The 18,704-nt window shown below is 39.3% G+C and overlaps 1 protein-coding gene across 4 annotated transcripts; it reads left to right on the forward strand.

The window, feature by feature from the left end:
• Positions 1-1,168: 1,168 nt before the first annotated feature.
• rilpl1 (Rab interacting lysosomal protein-like 1) lies at positions 1,169-18,495 on the forward strand. 4 transcript variants are annotated; one of them, XM_058617543.1, is made up of 10 exons: positions 1,169-1,720; positions 5,393-5,540; positions 6,269-6,387; positions 7,043-7,288; positions 8,946-9,113; positions 10,436-10,486; positions 10,576-10,730; positions 12,251-12,343; positions 13,537-13,624; positions 15,539-15,630. In XM_058617543.1, exons 1-10 carry the CDS (start codon positions 1,433-1,435, stop codon positions 15,542-15,544), a joined length of 1,362 nt encoding a protein of 453 aa, XP_058473526.1. In that variant the 5' UTR covers positions 1,169-1,432; the 3' UTR covers positions 15,545-15,630. The 4 variants fall into 4 exon arrangements, with proteins under 4 accessions (XP_058473526.1, XP_058473525.1, XP_058473527.1 ...); XM_058617542.1 differs by lacking the exon at positions 13,537-13,624 and having other exon boundaries at positions 1,170-1,720; positions 15,539-18,495; XM_058617544.1 differs by lacking the exon at positions 15,539-15,630 and having other exon boundaries at positions 1,170-1,720; positions 13,537-13,630.
• The last annotated feature ends 209 nt before the right edge of the window (positions 18,496-18,704 follow it).

Raw genomic sequence — 18,704 nt, forward strand, 5'->3', positions numbered from 1 at the left:
TAGCTTCCTCTTTGCATAATGAGTTTTACATGACAGAACAATCTCACCCTGTCTTGATGCAAAGGACGACTGTGTTCAGTGACAATGATCTTCCAAAGTTCTCCTCAACCCATGTGGCTGTGCCTGACGCGGTCACATGACACTTTCTCAAACTAGACTGCCTGAAGGCTCGCTGCATACACACACATTCAGCAGCAGCTTCTTCCCTTGGCCTTTACGCCCCAACATCCCCCCCAATTTCAGTCTTTCAGATGGATGAAAGACTGAAATTGTTTGCATTCTTGCACTGGAAACTGTTGCCCTCCAACTGGCTGACAGACAGACAGATTGATTGATTGATTGTTAGTGAAAGCACATTCTCTTCTCTTTTGTATACTTCTGTCTGTTAAATGAAGGTTAAAGTGAGTCATAGGCAGATGAGGTTGACTCATGATGGATGAATGAGGTCTAAAATCCGACTGAGCTAAAAGCTGAAGCTTAACATGTCGTCATGAGTTTCTCCTGTTAATGATTTTTTACTTAAGTAGAGTTATGATACAGTATTACAAGTAATTAATTACATCTAACCTCCAGTTACAGATTCGTCATCCATGTGGTCAATTATACATTAATGGTCATCAACACTTCAGGTGTCATTACATGTGATATCAGCAACATTATATTCTCTCTCTGTAATACAACAGCGACCTCATCTGCCTGTTATTTCTGTCATGCGCAACACAAAGTGCAAACTCACACCACCATGGAAGCAGCCACTGGTGACTATCGAAAACGAGGCGTGGTCAAGTCAGAAAAAGTTAGATTAGAAAGGAACAGCGGAAGTGGAGATCTTTTTTTCTTCAAAATAAAAGACCTCTGATTTAATTAGTAAATATTATTTCAATTGAAAGACCGTGAACACGAATGAAACCGGACATTTGGTAGCACTACTACTTTACCTAGTAGTTTTAAGAACGATCTATCTATCTCGAAGTCAGTATTCTCTCAATTGTGAAGTTGAATCAAAACATGTTGGTGACCACCTTTTAAATAAATGAGTAAAGACTATGTCAATGATAAATAAGGCCCACTGTTGAAGAGTTACTCAGAAATGGCTTGGTGGTACGTTCCTCAGTATAAGTTGTTTAATTGTGAAAGGTGTAGCCGGAAGTGCGTTGTTTTATTTTGGAGTAGTCCAAGCCGAAGTGGCGCAGTGACGACAGGACAGCGATGGGACATGGACGATGTTTACCCAGAATAAATCAAAGTGAAACTTGTACTGTAGCGTTAGCCACAGACAGGCGGCAGTTGTTGTGTTTGTAGCGGCGCTACCGTGTATTTGTACAAAGTTTAATTAGAAAGTACACAGCCGTGGTGTAACTTAGCGGGACTGTTGTTCCAGCGGAAGGAAGTTTGCGGTGAGGGAAACCGAGGAGGGCCGTAATATCCTGACATGGAGGAGTCCGGCTCGGCGCTGGAGAAGAATGTGGCTGACCTAACGGTGATGGACGTGTACGACATAGCGGCGGTGGTGGGTCAGGAGTTTGAGCGGATTATTGACCAGTATGGCTGCGAGGCTCTGTCTAGGCTCATGCCCAAAGTGGTGCGGGTTCTTGAGATCCTAGAGGTGATGGTGAGCCGCAACAGCATCAGCCCGGACACCGAGGAGCTGCGGCTGGAGCTGGACAAGCTGCGGCTGGAGAGGATGGACCGGCTGGAGAAAGAGAAGAAGCACAGGAAGGTGGGAGTTTATCATTGTTTATTATCGCTGGTATGTTATAGTTTATAGTCAAGCATACAAGCAGTTGCTGCACATTTATCTGAACTGTGTTATTTGGACTGTAGACAACAAATAACACAAGTGAAACAGAGCCACAGAGTTTCAGACTTTGATGAAATCAAAATACAAAAATACAACACTGTATAGTAGTGTAACTTGTCTATAATAATTTCTGTATTATTCTTAGTAAAATACCAACAACAAACGAGACAGCCCCCAAACAAAGTTGCAGACTTTTCCCAACCTTTCAGTTCTGATTTCTTAAAAAACCCAAATTCTTTTACCAAACATCTCTTCCTAATGATCCAATTACCAGTTCAAACTGATATTAGGTCTTACAGATATCGCTGTAGTTTGCTTTTGCCACATTATTATTGTGATTTGGGTCACAATTGTTTGCCATCTTTAAAATGTGGGTCAATAATATACTGTACTGAGTACTGAGCAGTGGTTTGTTGGTATTTCTTTACTCAAAATTGTGTACTATACAGTGAAGTATTGGTATTTTTGTATTTGTAATGGGCCACTGTACTGTACTGTATTGAGATACAGAGTCTGTATACCAATACCACACAGTGCGGTGCTTAATTTCAAGGAAAAATGTTTGTGCAGCCCTGTTCATCCATCCATCCATCCATCCATCCATCTCAGCTGGCATGGGGTGATAGGTGGGGTCACACCTTGGACAGGTCACCAGTCCATCACAGGGCCACATGAAGAGACAAACAACCATTCACTCTCACACCTACAGTCAATTTGGAGTGTACGATTTGCCTAATCCCCTTTAATCTGTAATCTGCTATCTGTTTTTGGACTGTGGGAGGAAACCAGAACACCTGGAGAAACCCAGGTCTTCTTGCTGCAAAGGCAACAGTGCTTGATACTTCATTATGAGTATAAATTCAGTATGTCTACTTCATCAGATATCAATAATATGCTGACTAATACTTCATTCCATGTTAAAAACTAACAACATACTGTGTAGTACTCCATTGCAAGTAGAAAAACAATAATATAGTGACCTAATACCAACAACACTGGTGCTACATCATGAATAAAAACACAGACAATGTACTGACTAATGCTCTATTACGTATAATGTGTTGTGTGTAAAATCTAAATGTGTAAAGAGTCATTAATAAATAAATCTGAATATAAAGTGGAGTCGTTAGTGCAGTATCTCCTCCTGACATGTGGCACAGAAGCAGTGTAATGGAATGGTTGCAGACATAGAAATGATCAAGTGAAGCAGCAGCACTGTCAGCCCACTACTACTGCTGCTGCTGCTGCTGCTATATAAAGGTTAATGTCAGCTCCTCGTGGCGATGACAGAGTGAACACAGTCACCGGCTCACTCATTAACTGTGTCTCATGACTGTTTCCTCTCAGACTCAGACTTCAATGTTAGCATATTTATTTATTTCAAATTCCAGAGGTCTTATAATAGTGATACATGTGCAGTAGCTTCCTCATTATTATCTGTGATACAGAAATGACTGAGATTAATTGTTACATGCATAAATCCACATAAAGAATACAAACTAGGTTTGAATTTAATTACTAAAATAATTATTCTCACAGGTCCCCCCCCCCAAATAAGTTAGTATTGATTAATGCAGTAATGCTTTTTGTAATTTTTTATTATTGCTCTTGAATGAAAGGTGAAGAAACCAGAGAACTTTCATTTTAAATCACTTTATGGACGAAAAATCACAGACAAACACTCAGACTTGAGCTGTTTTTAGAAATAATCTGTGGGGAAAATGTGTGGAAAATTGGCCCAGACACTTTCCAGGGTTCTTTTGTTAACACATCATGATTGTTTGGACTACACTTGCTCACAACAACAGAATATCTGGGACGTTCAGGTGTGTGGCAGAGTCTGATGGAAGTACATTTGTCCACACTTCAAGCAAGAATGCTATTTGAATATTCAACATTATTCGTCCAATATACTTAACTCTAGTGCATGACAGCTAGTGATGCTGCACGTTGAGCTTAGATGAGCAGCTTCAAGTTACTAACTAAATACTTCCTCCTGCTGCTGCCACCTTGTGGTAATAGATGCACCACAGTGCAATATTAATAATTGCCCATCGCCCACTGACACGCCAATTATCCAGCTTTTCACATGGACATTATCTTAGGCTACATGGCTTCTCCAACACACTTGGAGAAGCATGAATATCTACATGTTGCAGATATTCAGCTGCAACATACAACTTCACCAGTAAATGTAGCTAAATTTTACACACTGTATCTTGAAGGAATGTGGCCAAAGATCAAAAGCAGAGAATCTAACCCATGCTTGGACTACTGTTCTGGCCTTTTCTGGCATGCCACCAGAAAAAGACAGCACATCACTCCTGTTTTAACTTCCCTGCACTTATTATTGATCTATTTACCACACACACACACACACACACACAGCTCTTAATAACACAACAACTTCTTATCAACTACCTTATCAGCCAGTACAAACACTTGGGTCTTTTTTTTTTAAATATTACCTAAAGTAGCCAATAAAAGCAGTAAGCTTCTCTACTGCTTTTATTGGCTACTTTAGATAATATTTTATAGCTTTTGGCTTCTTTGCACATAAAAATGTGGAACACATTGTGCAGCTATTCCAGACATGTAAGCTCTGTTGATACACAACAACCTTTTTTTTAAAAAAGCATTACACTGAAAGTTAAAAGTAAAAACTGGGTTTTTAAAACACTTTATTTGCCCTTTTAATTGATGTTTTTTTTAATCTGTTTTTGATTTGTATGTACCTTTCTCATTTACATGGTTTAAAACCTGTCTTATTTATCCAATTATACACTTTACCTGAGCACTCTCGCCTTGCAGCGAGAAGACCCGGGTTCGAGCCCCGGTTGGAACAAGGGCCTTTCTGCATGGAGTTTGCATGTTCTCCCCGTGTGTGCGTGGGTTCTCTCCGGGTACTCCGGCTTCCTCCCACAGTCCAAAAACATGCAATGTGGGGATAGGTAAATTGGACACTCCAAATTGACCATAGGAGTGAGTGTGAGAGTGAATGGTTGTTTGTCTGTCTCTGTATGTGGCCCTGCGATGGACTGGCGAACTGTCCAGGGTGTACCCCGCCGATCGCCCGATGTAGCTGAGATTGGCACAGCACCCCCCGCGACCCTCTGGCAGAGGATAAAGCGGTAGATGATGACTGACTGACACTTTACCTGTCACTTTTATATGTATTTATATACATACACACTTATTTATTTATTTTTTTCATTGTAATAGTATACAGTAAAATACCTCAAAATTCAATGCTGTATTGTCGGTTTTCATCCGCTTGCCAAGCAACGAAATTTCGTTGCCAGTTTTCACTGCTGTGTTTTCAACAAAAGGAAGTCTAAGTCTTAGTCTTCTTAATGTGTTTATTATCTTTTCAAATGTTGTTTTGTCACACACCCAGAGCAGCATTTGATGTATGAAAAGTGATTTATAAAATAAAAGTACTATTGCTATTAGTAGAAGTAATGAAGGCACTAATGCTCATGTACTCTTGAAGATGTGTCCATCTTAATACAGTCATGTGTAATCAGTGTGGCAACATGTGTCTATGTTCACCTATGTGATATAATATACAGTACATACGTGTATGTTTAGGAGCTGGAGCTGGTGGAGGATGTGTGGAGAGGAGAAGCTCAGGATCTGCTCTCACAGATCGCTCAGCTGCAGGAGGAGAACAAAACTCTGCTGACCAACATGTCCATCAAAGACCCCATGAGTGAGGAGGACCTGCAGAGGCATGAGGGTGAGGACGTCTGCTGAAATCACACACACACTCACACAAAGAAGGCTTTCTCTGTGTCAGACTGTGAGTCAGTCTCACTCGTTCGTGTTTTCACACAGAGGCTGCACAGTTTCTCTGATGCACTGTGGAAAGAACACCCTCAGTGTGTGAGTGCACCTGCTCGACTGACTCAGTATCATTGCATTTACATGACAGAAACACGGAAACACGTATAACTATGTTCCTCCGAATAAAGATTTGACTTAATCAAATACTAAGTCAGATTAACACACCCAGATAATGCAATTAGGAGTCCAGCTGCTGCTGCACGTAAACCTTCAGTGGGACTCGAGCTGGTCTGGGTGCTCTGCACATGTGCTACATTTCCCATCCCTGGCTAATATCTGTAAATATTAGAAGAAGCTGTTACACACAAGAATAAGTCAACAAAATTCAGCCTTGTACATTCTTTGGACTGACAAGGAGATTGATTTTATGATCGGCTTTAAGAATTAAGAGATGATGGTAGGAAGACTAACAATTCAATAATATTCAATAAATCAATTCCCCACTCGTGCTAGGACACTACAACTGAACAGCTTAGTGGAGCTACAACCATAGAATGACTTCATTGTGCATGGAAACTGACCCATACTGGGTCTGTCTTTCTTACTCACACAAACACTTAAAAACAATGCGAATGATCTTTTATTATTTAATTAACTGTCTCTGCTCTCTGTGGTGTTCAGGTATGTCAGAGAGAGAGCGGCAGGTGATGAAGAAGCTTAAAGAGGTGGTGGACAAGCAGAGGGACGAGATCAGAGCCAAGGACCGGGAGCTCACGCTGAAGAACGAGGACATAGAAGCAGTAAGACGACAGAAAGGAAACGTTTTTGTTAAGCACTTATGTCATTTCTTAAACTATTATTATCTCCATAGTTGTGTTGAACAATGTTACAGTCACAGGAGAGCAGTAACACACTGTGGGCTCTTTCAAATGAACTATGAATATACTAACACTTGTATATACGAGTATTAAGCCGTGTTTTCCTCATGGTGCAGTTCGGTTTAGTACAGTATGGTATGGCTTGGAATGGTGAAGCCCCAGGTCAGGCTTGTGTTTCGACTAAGAAGGCCGTGTCACCAAGCTACGTAGTGGGATGACGTTGAACGTGACACAAAGCTTTGTATGAGAATAGACTGTGGTGTTGAAGAAACACCAGTTGCCAGCGAGTGGCGCTTTTCTGTCGCCCAATCCGCTGACTGTTGCGGGTCTAGCTCCACCCGTACTGAACCATTACCCAGGTATCCCAAGGGAAGGTAACTGAAATCACTAACCCTGCTGCTGTATTTCAGCTGTATGTCAGATGGAGATTGTGCTCCGGTCATGGAAGAACTGATTCTAATGATTGAGTTACAACTGCTTTCCATATCACTAGTCACACTGTCCGCGACTCTTTGTCTCTGTATGTCTCATGTCCATCTGTCTCATCCTCTCTGTGCTTGTCCGTCTCTCTCTGCAGCTCCAGCAGCAGCAGTCTCGTCTCATGAAGATCAACCATGACCTGCGTCATAAAATCTCTGTGGTGGAGGCTCAGGGGAAAGCCCTCATTGAGCAGAAGGTGGAACTGGAAGCTGGTGCTCAGGCTCAAGGCCAGGAAGTCACTGCACTGCGGCAGGAAGTGATTCGCTTAAGGGAGCGACTTCAAGGAGAACAGCCCACCCAGAATTCTGAGGAGCCCTCACCTCTGCCACCCTCACCTGCAAAGGTAACACAGTACACACAATCACTAAAGTAATGATTAGATTTATTCTGTCATTATTGTCATATATAGTGGCATATATAGGCTTTCATGATGCCACAATTGTCCCATGGTGAAGGGAATCCTGCATGCATCCTGTTAGCTCAATGGTTTTATAGACATATGGGGCATTGTGGGTAAAAACGAGGCCATCCATCGCCTTCAAGCGTAGTCTCCTGGAACAGAATTTGAGGCCTAAATGTTTGTGTGTCTGAAACCTGTATTCTTTTGAATGGACATTAAGGGGTGACTATACACTGGAATGGAAATCTATTTATTTCAAACATGTAAGAAAAGCCAAAGAAAGAATTAAAACCTAACAAAACCAAACACTCTGTTTGAAAAGCCCTCCCACACCTTAATCACTACCTTTTGTCTTAGTCATTTAAAGCCATAAAATAATTATTGGTGAATTTAACCTTATTCATATTTATCATAGACTGGTGAAGAAAACCCCAAAACATTTAATTTAGGGATTCCACAGATATTGACCAGTGGGAATCTCAAGTCAGTGTTGATTGTATTGTCTTTGGTCTGATCAACATTCAAGGTTCTCGCCAGTGCAGTTGAGCATAGGGGGCCCCCCCCTGTGACTTTGATCGCCCACGCTGTGATTTCAGCTTTTCTGTTGTTTTTTCCATTTTTTTAATCGGTACCATCGTAATAATAGCTTCACTTTACCCACAAAATGCAGGAAATACTGTTATAGAGGGTTATAGATTTTAAAATTTTCTACAATACTCGCGCACTGTGGGGCTGCTCCGCAGTAAGTCCTCCACTATGCTGTGAAAAAATCCTGGTGAGAACCCTGATGTTAGTGAGAAAACAAGACCAGGTGGGCAAATTCCGGTGCAATGCTCAGACATTCATGGAGTCATATACTATAAGGTTTTGAGTGAATCTTCCTTCGAACAACTTGGGACAGTATTTAATCTTACATTCGATCACTGGATGTTGAGTTTGAATAAGGGACCAAATGAAAAGACACAAAATAGCATCATCACTGATCTCCATTATGGTGTTGTTTTTTATTTCATTGCCTTGTTTGGCTTTATTTAAGTCTGTCAAAAAAATGACCACACTATACACTTGTTTAGGTCAGGTCAGGTCAGGTCGATATCGGTACGTGGATTTGTTGTCCAGTGTAACGGTGCTGCTGCCAGTTGCAGCTAAGGTTATATTATACATACATAATAATATAATAATATAATATAATAATATAATATTATAATAATACATTTTATTTATAGGCGCTACAAAATAAACAACAATAAAAAAACAGGCAACAGGACAACAAAGTAAACTGTGTAAAAAATGCAGTGTGATTACAGAGAGTAGGCTATTTTGAACAGGTGAGTCTGGATTTGAAGAGAGGAAGAGAGTCAGCGGATGTGGATTTCTGGTGGGAGTGAATTCCAGAGATTCCAGTGGAACAGAGCGGCTGAAAGCTCCTAATATGAATTCCACAATTTGGGAGCTGTTTATGGTCCCAATCAAAGTCTTCTTCAATACATCATGATGTCCATTTTTGTAAATTCTGGTCATATTTAGAGTCAACTGGATGAAAGACGCACAGTCTCTGAGGCCCGGTGAACAGGTGATAAACTGTCTTTTATTCCACCAGCATGGCAAAGGTGCTGCCGTGCTAGCAGCGGCACACAGCCCTGACCTCTCAGAGGTGATGTCTGGTGGGCTCGACCTCGCCCAACCACTGCCTCTGCCTGCTTCCCTCAGTCCAGAGGGACACGAGGACGAGGATGAGGAGGCTGAGGAAGAGGCAGCGTTGCTTTGGGTAATGCAGAAGTGGTTTGGTGTGATTGTCCCGATGAGTCTAACTCCAGACCTGCACGGCCGCCACGAGACGAGCGTCAATATAGACGGGAGCAAATATAAAAGCTAGTGGACTAACATGTGTCTGACCCATGATGGTGCATGGGTGTTTGTTTGTGAGTGCGCTAACACTGAGTGTCAGTGGATTTTTTATTGCTCTCCGGCCAACTGGGTGACACTTTTCGGATGACCGCACCGATGAGCTCTTCTAAATATAGATGAGTGTGAACGCTCGGCCTCTTACATCACTGTTTTTCCTGTCACGTGGTTTAATCCTGAAACACAGGCGACAGGAATGGACATTTAAAGTCCAACCGGTTTATCATTGGATGATTTAACGATTCACACAGAGAGCAATTTTACACATTTACAAAAGCAGAGAATCTAATAAATGCATCGAAAACATGCTTCAGCCATTTTTTAGTTTATGACTTACAACATCCAATAATGTATTGTGGAGTAAGACTATTGAATAGAACTAGAATGAGAGAGAATTTTAATTCTAGTCTGCCTAATGTGCAAAAGCAACTCCCACTTGAATCAAATAAACACAGTCGTCATTCACAGTAACTTGAAAAGCACCCGTTGACTGATATCAGTACAGCTGATGACTGATGTATGATATTGATGTTTTTTGGACAATAATATGTTTTAGCCAATTTTCTTCTTTCCTCCTCTATCTGGTAAAATATAAATGTAATAATAACAAAAAATACACAAAATGTCTTGACTTAAACAAACATTTTGGAAATAACACTTATGGTCACTGTCATTCCAATCTGCATTCTTTATTTCAGTGCATTTAATACATTTCAAACTAAAGTAATGTATCAATGAAACAATAAATATAAAAATATAAAATTTGTCAATTCACAGTTTTTTTTTAACAATAAAGTACACCAAATGTAAAGGTAAGGAGTTTAAATGTACTTTGCAACTATCAAGTATTTGAGAACAAGTCAGTAAACTTACAGAAGTAACTGTTGTCCAATGCTGATTATATAATAATGCCAACAATCTGTTTTTGACTAATTGTGATTTCAGTTGGACATGGAAATATAAGAATATTGGTGTGTTTAGTTTGCTCAGTGCATGAGTGTCTTGAGTCCGCTGCATGGTGTTTGTTAAGCGGACAGTGAATGTCTCGTTTGTGCTGAGTTTGAAAAAGAAATCCCAAAAAGTTTCCGGTTAAGTTTAGAGGCTGAAGGGAAGGAGTAACTTTTACATTATTTATTGGAACAAGGCGGCTGCAAGTCTGACTTAGAGTTCAACGTTTGCCACCAGGAGGCGATGTACGATGAGGACATGCCTGCTGTGTTCCAATATTTTACAAAGGTATCCTCCGCTTCCTTCCTTTCTCCCGTCCTTCCCTTCCTTGGGCTTAGTTTCCTCAGTGTGATGCACCTTCCTCTCTCTCTTTGTAGGAGGCGCTGTGTGAGGAGGAGACAGGAGGTCTGGACCTGAAGGACCCGTGTCGACCGCGGTTCACGCTGCAGGAGCTGAGGGACGTCCTGCACGAGAGGAACGAGCTCAAGGCCAAAGTCTTCCTGCTGCAGGAGGAGCTGGCTTACTATAAAAGGTTAGTGGACGTCCGGAGGCAGATGACGTTCAACCAGGAGGAATCATTTATCACAGAGAAACCTTATTCTTATCTTTTTTTCATCCTTTACATTTTAATCACGTACATCCTGAGCTACAGCTGTGTTTTATGTTAAGTTTTATGATAATATTGATGATGCATGGTTTCTATCTGAGCTAAAGCTGGCTTGTGGATTGAAGTTTTCTTGTTCACAGCAAAAAATGCCTCTAAAAAACAAGAAAAAATAACTACTTTTAGGGGAAAATTGCTTGTTTCGAGCCAAATTAATGTATTAATTAATGTATTAATGTAAATCTGCCTGTGCGGAAAGAAAATGTAAGAAGAAATAAATACCTCGCAACAAGTCAAATTATCTTAAATCCAAAAAATGGTGTGATTAGATAAATACACTGAATTCAAGTCAATTACACTAGTACAGATTGTCATTTTTTGCCGTGTTTTTAGTCTTTAGTAGAAGTCTAGCTTTAGTTTACTAGTCTTAGTTTCATATGCATAACATTCATCTCTGTTGGTGGTGGTAGAACAAGCATAAATGATCAATGAATAATGATTAAAATAAATGTGGGTGCTTTGTGGATTGCTGCTTAAGGTGTAGAGAGAATAATAATGAGATGTAAATGCTAACTTAACTGTAAGTCTCTCTCTCTCTAAAGCAGAGTAGATTCTAAATGATTCAATTACAGACAGTAAGGTTGATATATGAACCTGAGGCATTTTGTATAAAGTCATTATAGATAATCGATTAGCCGAAGAAACGCCAAAAATCACAATTTGATGTGACTTATTATTCCGTATTTGTAATTATAGGCAGAGGTGAATAGCAAATAAAACCGGCTTAACTTAATCGGGTCAATATTTAAAAGTCAGTTTATACATTCTGTTTATTGAAAATACTGTCATATAATTGACATACAATAAGATGTAAACGGTTACTTTTATTTAGCTCTGTTTCATTAGATGGAGGAAAAAAGAGATATTCACACACAAATATGTGTGAATTCCTAAAAATGATAAATATTTAAATCTGCTTATATGTCTTTTGTGCTCTGTATTGTATACAGTTGATAGTTATTTCATTTTAATATATTAATATTTGACTATAAACACTATATGACACGATAGTATATATAATGAATTAATTTAAAACATGTATGTGGTTTGTTTAGGATTCACTCTGAATATACTACTGTCCCTGTTTCCTTGTAACAATTCAATTCAGTTTTATCCAATTTTATTTGTATAGTGCATTTTAGCAGGGCTAAGTCTTTCGCTTATGACGAGTTATACAGACCATGACTTTGTGGTTCAATGCTGCAAAACATCTGACAAAAACTAAGCTTGACGTGTTAAATCAGAAGAGATTACTGTCATGGATAATTCAATCCAGAGGGAGGCAGTACTGCAACATTACAAATGCAAACTGAGGAAGAAGAAGAAGAAGAAGACAACAATAACATGCTGATGAAGGTGGTAATGTGTGTGATACTCTGTCTCTGCAGTGATGAGACGGAAGATGAGAGTGTCACTCCCTCACCTGAACCTAGGACCCGCTCCCAATCTTCTGCCCAGCCAGAGTCAGGGATCAAACGCCTGTATGTGTCACTCACTCACTCACTCACTCATTCACTCACTCACGCACTCAGTGAAATTGAAATGGTAGCCTTGCATGAATAGAATAAAGGTGAATGCTCACTCATTTTCATATTATATACCTCATGACCTCATGTGCAGTAGTAATAGCATATAAACCATAAAGTTATTCTTTTGTAAAATCCTTTTTCTTTGATTATATGTAGAAATAGAACATTGACAAGTACTTAACACATTTTATCTGACCGTACATCATCAAAATATCCCTTTTTTCCGGTGTTGAGGAAACGTCAACTCACATTATTCTACCATTTCCTACCACGTTCCAGTTGAGAAGGTGGAGCGTCGCACTTATCTCTGGCTGGCCATCGTTAGCCACTGTTTGTTCGATACCAGTCCATAATAATGCTCTATGACACATGGTTCCTGTGTAAGGAACGACCCCATGACCTCCTTCTGACTAAGCCAGTACTGCTGAAACTGTGTGTGCCCCCTGCTGGTCAACAAGCAGAAGACAGACTTGTTTACTCCGTGAAAACAGTGAAAACATGGCTTTGTCAGTGAGGAAAAACACATTTTTATGAAATCTACACTGTGTTTTATGCCTTATCCTGCAGTTAAATAGCCTTTTCTCTCACTCTCAAAGTTCATAAAGATTAAAGAAAATAGGATCAACAACTTCTATTTGCAGTGATATTAAATTGCTGATTTTGTCTATGGACTTGACAAAATGACACAAAGCTGTAAATAACCGACCAACTACAGCTATCATATTATAATGAAGTACATGTAAGTAGTAGTAGAAGCAGTACTAAGTGACGTACTATTACCTCATATATGTACTTCATGAGAGTACAAAGTCATTCTATCATTTACACTTGTGTGACTCCGTGAAAGACGCCTTTCCTCTCAGCCTGTGTTTTCTGTGCATGTTTAACGCTGAGCGCATGATACACAACGCGTTGAGTTAATAAGCTGCAAAGTGCACATGTAATGTCTCTGTCTACTCTCTGCATGACGTCTTCTCTTGTTTTCTTTCATTCTGTTTGGGAGCCTGACATGAAGTCAAACAGAGGTTCAAAGGTTGACATGGTGCTTGTCTCCTCCCCCCTCTCTGTGTATGTCTTCCCATCTGTTTGTTTGTTTGTTTGTATGTATGTGTGTGTGTGTTTGTTTGTTTACGTCTGTGTAACAGGATCTTCACAGCTATTATGCCAATGGTGGCGGCTGGTTTGATCCCTGATGACCCCACTTTACAGCCAATCAGACGTCTCTCATCGCTTGTATGACTTTATACTTTGTTTGCCTCAGAGTCTGTCGCTTCCTCCATTAACGGCATGCGCTGCCTTGCATGCGCTTCCTTTAGCCCCCCTTTTCCATCAAGTGGTACAGTTCAGTTTAACCCTTTCACATCAAGCGTGTCGCAGACGACACATTGCATTACCGTAATTGCACAACGGTTTCTGAAAACAGAGAAGTTGCACGTCAAAGTCAACATGTGGTTATTACGGTAAGGGAAACAGTGGTAAAAACGCATGTGATTGGTTTAAATTTTTTGGCCTGTTTTTGGACATTGAGACAAAAACTAAAAGATTTAACAAGCAAAATCTGATGTTCATGTACAACAAGTGTTTTTCTTTATTTTAAATTGAGTGTATTTGATTTAAAATACACTACTTTAGCATGCAGTTAATTGTAAATAAGTGCCAGATATTGAAAGTTATTCTGGAAAAATGTGAAAAAGCACTTACTCACAGGACATTTTCTAGCAATTTTAAGGTTTAAATAAGCAAAAAAACATTTATAGAGATGCAAAGATCCATACTTATGTTGGGGAACCAAGCACAGTGGTCTAACCTATAAAAGGTGGACACACTTTAGTCTGTTCCTTTCTGAATCTCACGACTGTTTTGATGATTCAAAATGATTTCCGATTCAAAATCATTTTTAAAATCTAAATTGATACATAAAGCAGCTAATTTTAGGGTCTACTATCTATCTTTGAGTATAATAATAATCACAATTCGCTTTTCTATGTCTCGCAAACAAAGCTTTTCTTCTTCTTGTGATAAACACAAATTGGTCTTAGTTCATTGTGTCACTCCTGTGTCACTTTAAGTAGCTGAGTTTCTGTGTATTACGTAAATAGAAAGTCAGATCAGGTCGAGTCTGAACTGCACTGTATCACCTGGTGGAAAGAAGATTTGTCCAAGTCCTCCTCTCTCTCCCCCTTTCCTTCATTCTGATTGGCTGATTGTGGGGTTGTCTTATTGTCGTCCTCCACCTGGATGACTGTGGATATTAAACATCAGCCAGTCAGAATTAATATATCGTAGTCCCGTCTTCCCCTCACTGACCTCAGTAATCACCTGATCACCTCTGTAGCTGCGCCTCCAACTGACAAAAATAGCTGATCTAGCTGTTCGTCATTTACAAAAGGCAAAGATCTAAGCTCAAATTAAACATGTAGTCCATAATTCTTATAATTAATCTGAGTTTGTTACATGGGCAATGCTGATTAAGACTTTTAAGCTTCTTAGAAATAGTTTGATGTCGACAGAAACTAATAAAGCGAGACGACTGCAAACGCTAAAACAAAGAAATGAAAAGTATCAGAAGTGAATTCTCCTGCTCATTTAGCAGTAGTTTGACAAGATAAACACTTATTGACTCCACCCACCTCTGCACAGCTGCTGTATACACACAAACGCTCCCTCAGTCAGGTCTGATAGTATTGCTTGACAGAGGTGTGCTCCAGGTGAGCACTGACTCAAACCGTGATGAAAAAGGGATCTTTCAAACATGTTTCATTCCACAGATTGCATTGTGGGAAATGTGGTTTTAAATGTTAGAGATCAACACAAATTGATGCTGCAATTCTTATCAGATTTAGTTGATATTTACGGCGCTAAAGGGCAAAATACAACATTTTCTCTAATGTTTAATGTAACATTTAAATAAGTTGTATCTTCTGGTCATCTTTTATTTACTGAATATTTTCATCATGTTGAGTTTAAAGATGTAGTCATACCGAGAGACACACACAGTACACAGTTCTTATGCCATAGTAACGCTTAACACCGCTTCACAGGATCTTTAATATCCACTGCAAATGCTACATATTATACGTCTGTCACTGACAGCCAGTGTCCGTTAAAGACTTGCCCTCTCGTCTTCTCTCCACTCTCCTCACACAGGTTTAGTTTCTTCTCGCGCGACAAACAGCGGCCTTCGCAGCGGGGTGTGCAGTTTGACGGCAGCTTCGGCTCGTGGGCGAGGAAGGAGGACGTGTACACAGAACAAGCGCAGGAGGCGCTACAGCACATGTAGAAACTCCACAAAAACAAAAACAAACTCTTAACACTCCGCATTCATCGTTCTAGAATCTCCACTGTGACTCGCGCTCCAGATGAAACATCGTGAGAGGAGAGGAGCGACCGCAAGAAGGGTGAAAAACTCGTTTTTTTTAATAAAAATGTTAATTTAAACACTGTAGATCCACATTAATGGCTAATGCAGACTTTTAAAAAAAATGCAAGAATATATATTGTTGCCCTGAAGGTTTTTACAGAAAAAGACGAGTAGACAGAGGAGGAAACGTTGTGGTAAAGTCCAGAGAAAATGAAGAGTGAACATTTCTACATAGATGAAGATGCGGGACACAAAAGTGTGCAATAAATATTCTGTCTGAATACACAACTCAGTTGTTTGAGTGGAAAATGGAGTTGATATTTAAAGGGTTTCAAAGGCAAATCTGCACAAAGATGAGATTATTGTTATTTTTTTTCCCCTCATTCTGAGCTGAAGATTATTTTTCAAAATAAGAGCAACACTTTTGTGTCCCATTAAAGCTGCTGTCAATGAAATGTGTTATGTAGGTCCATATTGGGGCTTTTTTTCCAGTATCAGTAGACTCTTTGGTAGGAATGCGTCTTATTCCCAGCGTCCAGACTTGTACCGCCACCCGATGGTGACGTCAGATACTACAGGACCCTGACGCGCGAGTATACCAGGGTCCGCGATGTGCGACGCACACTGTGTACCAGGGCCTTAAATCTAGGACAAACATTGTCCAATATCTGTCCTTTCTGACCAAGAAAGACAGGAAGTCTGGGAGAAGATCACTGACAGCAGCTTTAATTGTTCCGTCACCAGCATTCAGTTGAACCTATGCAGCTCCACAGATTTTATTCATTCGGTGCCTTGCAATAAAATGTATCAACTGTATTATTCATGCAATGCAACATACAGTAACTATGGAAGCCCATTCTGCCATAAAAAAAAAAAAGAAAAGACATAGCTTAATTGTGATTAAAAATTTTAACTTTGACAGTTTTAACTTACTTACTGGTCAAATGTATGACTTTTCTCTTTTTGGACTCTTCATGCCAAGTTTGTCAGAGCCGTCATTAATTATTTTATCTTATTTAATTATTATTTGTAACAACGTTGACTTAAAGGTAGATCTGCAACTCACGTATTCAATAACTTTTCTCGATTGATTGAGTGTGAATTCTGAGATTGAGGGTGTGGCTCAGGTGTAGAGCAGGTAAACAACAACAGCAGTAGCAGTATTATTAGTTTTCATGAAGAAGTTTTCAAACTGTTCTTCATTTCTACAAATACATTTAAAAATTAGTTTAATAACAATTGCTCTATATAACTTGACTGTCTAACATTTATTTATGAAACTGACACATTTAAATGAAAATATGTGCAGTTAACTGTAATGCTTTGATTTGTTGGCATCTTAACTGTAACCTCATAAATCTTAACTTAGTTTATTTATTTATTCTGTATTATCTCTTCAGATTCTGACATTAATGGGCTTCCATACTGTGTGTGTATGTGTATTTTTGACTCAAATCAACCATGACATGAGCACAAATGTTCACCCTGTGAGAGCAATAGTTTATCACCGTCAACTCACGTTGCCAAAAAATGTCCCTGCTCCTCGTGCACCTTCTGTCTGTGAACCCACAGTGAGGCAAAAAGCAGAATTTTACCTTTGTATTGTAGCGTTGTATTTATTTTAAGAAGACTTTTGAGAGGTGAAGAGCATCGGTTTAAAACTGGTTATAAAAGACAAAGCTGAAGTTGGAGTAACGTGTTTTTAAAACTGCTAATCAGTGGTCGGTGCTTGTGCATTCGTAGCTCGCGTTCACACTAAAGCCTGACACTGACGGGTGTCTATGAGAGGCCGTGAATAACTGCAGTGTGAACAGGTGTGGTTTTTTTTTTTTTAATACTAGTGGCACTTTGTCTTCATTTATGGAAGAATATTAGGGCCACGTGTAATCTAAAAAACAATGAAACGACATGAATTCTGAGGAAAAAAAGTCAGTCAATTCATGCCGTTTTATTTATTTATTTTACATGTGGCCCTAATACTCTTCCGTATTCATTTATATTCACTTAAAACAGTGAGAATACAGTCGGGTTGGGAATCACGTGGCCATGCATTAATAATTTTGTGGGGCATTTTCCTCTATGAACAGCTGTGGCTTTGGTACAAGTTTTGGGTTTTTTAGGGTCCACGGTGGTCATGATTTTAGCGAATATTCTAAATTGTTTTAGAAATAGACACATGACATACGTCTACAGTGATTTAATGGGCACTACACTACAGAAGAATGGCCAAAAATCAGGAAAAGGTGTGTATTTTTTGCAAATGGGTGTTTTTTTTTGTTTTGTTTTTTATTTTATAGTGTTGTGGTGAAGATATGGGCAATTTGTAGACGGTCCCTGAGTAGTTCTGCATCACAGCCAGCTGTTCACAGAGGATAATGAGGTTAGAGGAAAAATCCACCACTTGTGTCTCAACAGTAACACATCATGTTTCTTTCTTACTGTGGGACAATTGAATTGTCAATAGAGTTATTAAAAAACAAACATAACAATGTGTTATTAATGCCTGGCTCCACGTGCCGTTATCATCAAAGGGAACTGAAGTTTAAATTCAATTCATGTAAATATTTAAAGGGAAATTTGGTCACAACAAGGCAACATTTTTCCATATATGATGCCAGGTTTATTTAAGTCAGTGTTGACCACATCTCTCATGTGTTTCCTTCCAGTCTTCTATGAACCCCAATTCAAATGTATATTTAAAAGACATCAGTGCTTTATTAAATAAACTGGCTTTTATTTGAAATGTGTCCTCTCAGACGTTTTTGTTTTCTTTTTTATCTGCCTTCATTTATCATTTCATGTAATTATGGAAGAGTATTAGGGCCACATGTAAAAATAAATAAATACAGAAAACAGAAAACAGAAAAAAGTCAGAATTCTGAGATTAAAGCCAGAAATCAGAGATTAAAGTCAGCATTCTGAGATTAAAGTCAAAATTATAAGATTAAAGTC

This window comes from Solea solea, chromosome 19 (assembly GCF_958295425.1).
Source record: "Solea solea chromosome 19, fSolSol10.1, whole genome shotgun sequence".
Classification (NCBI taxonomy): domain Eukaryota; kingdom Metazoa; phylum Chordata; class Actinopteri; order Pleuronectiformes; family Soleidae; genus Solea; species Solea solea.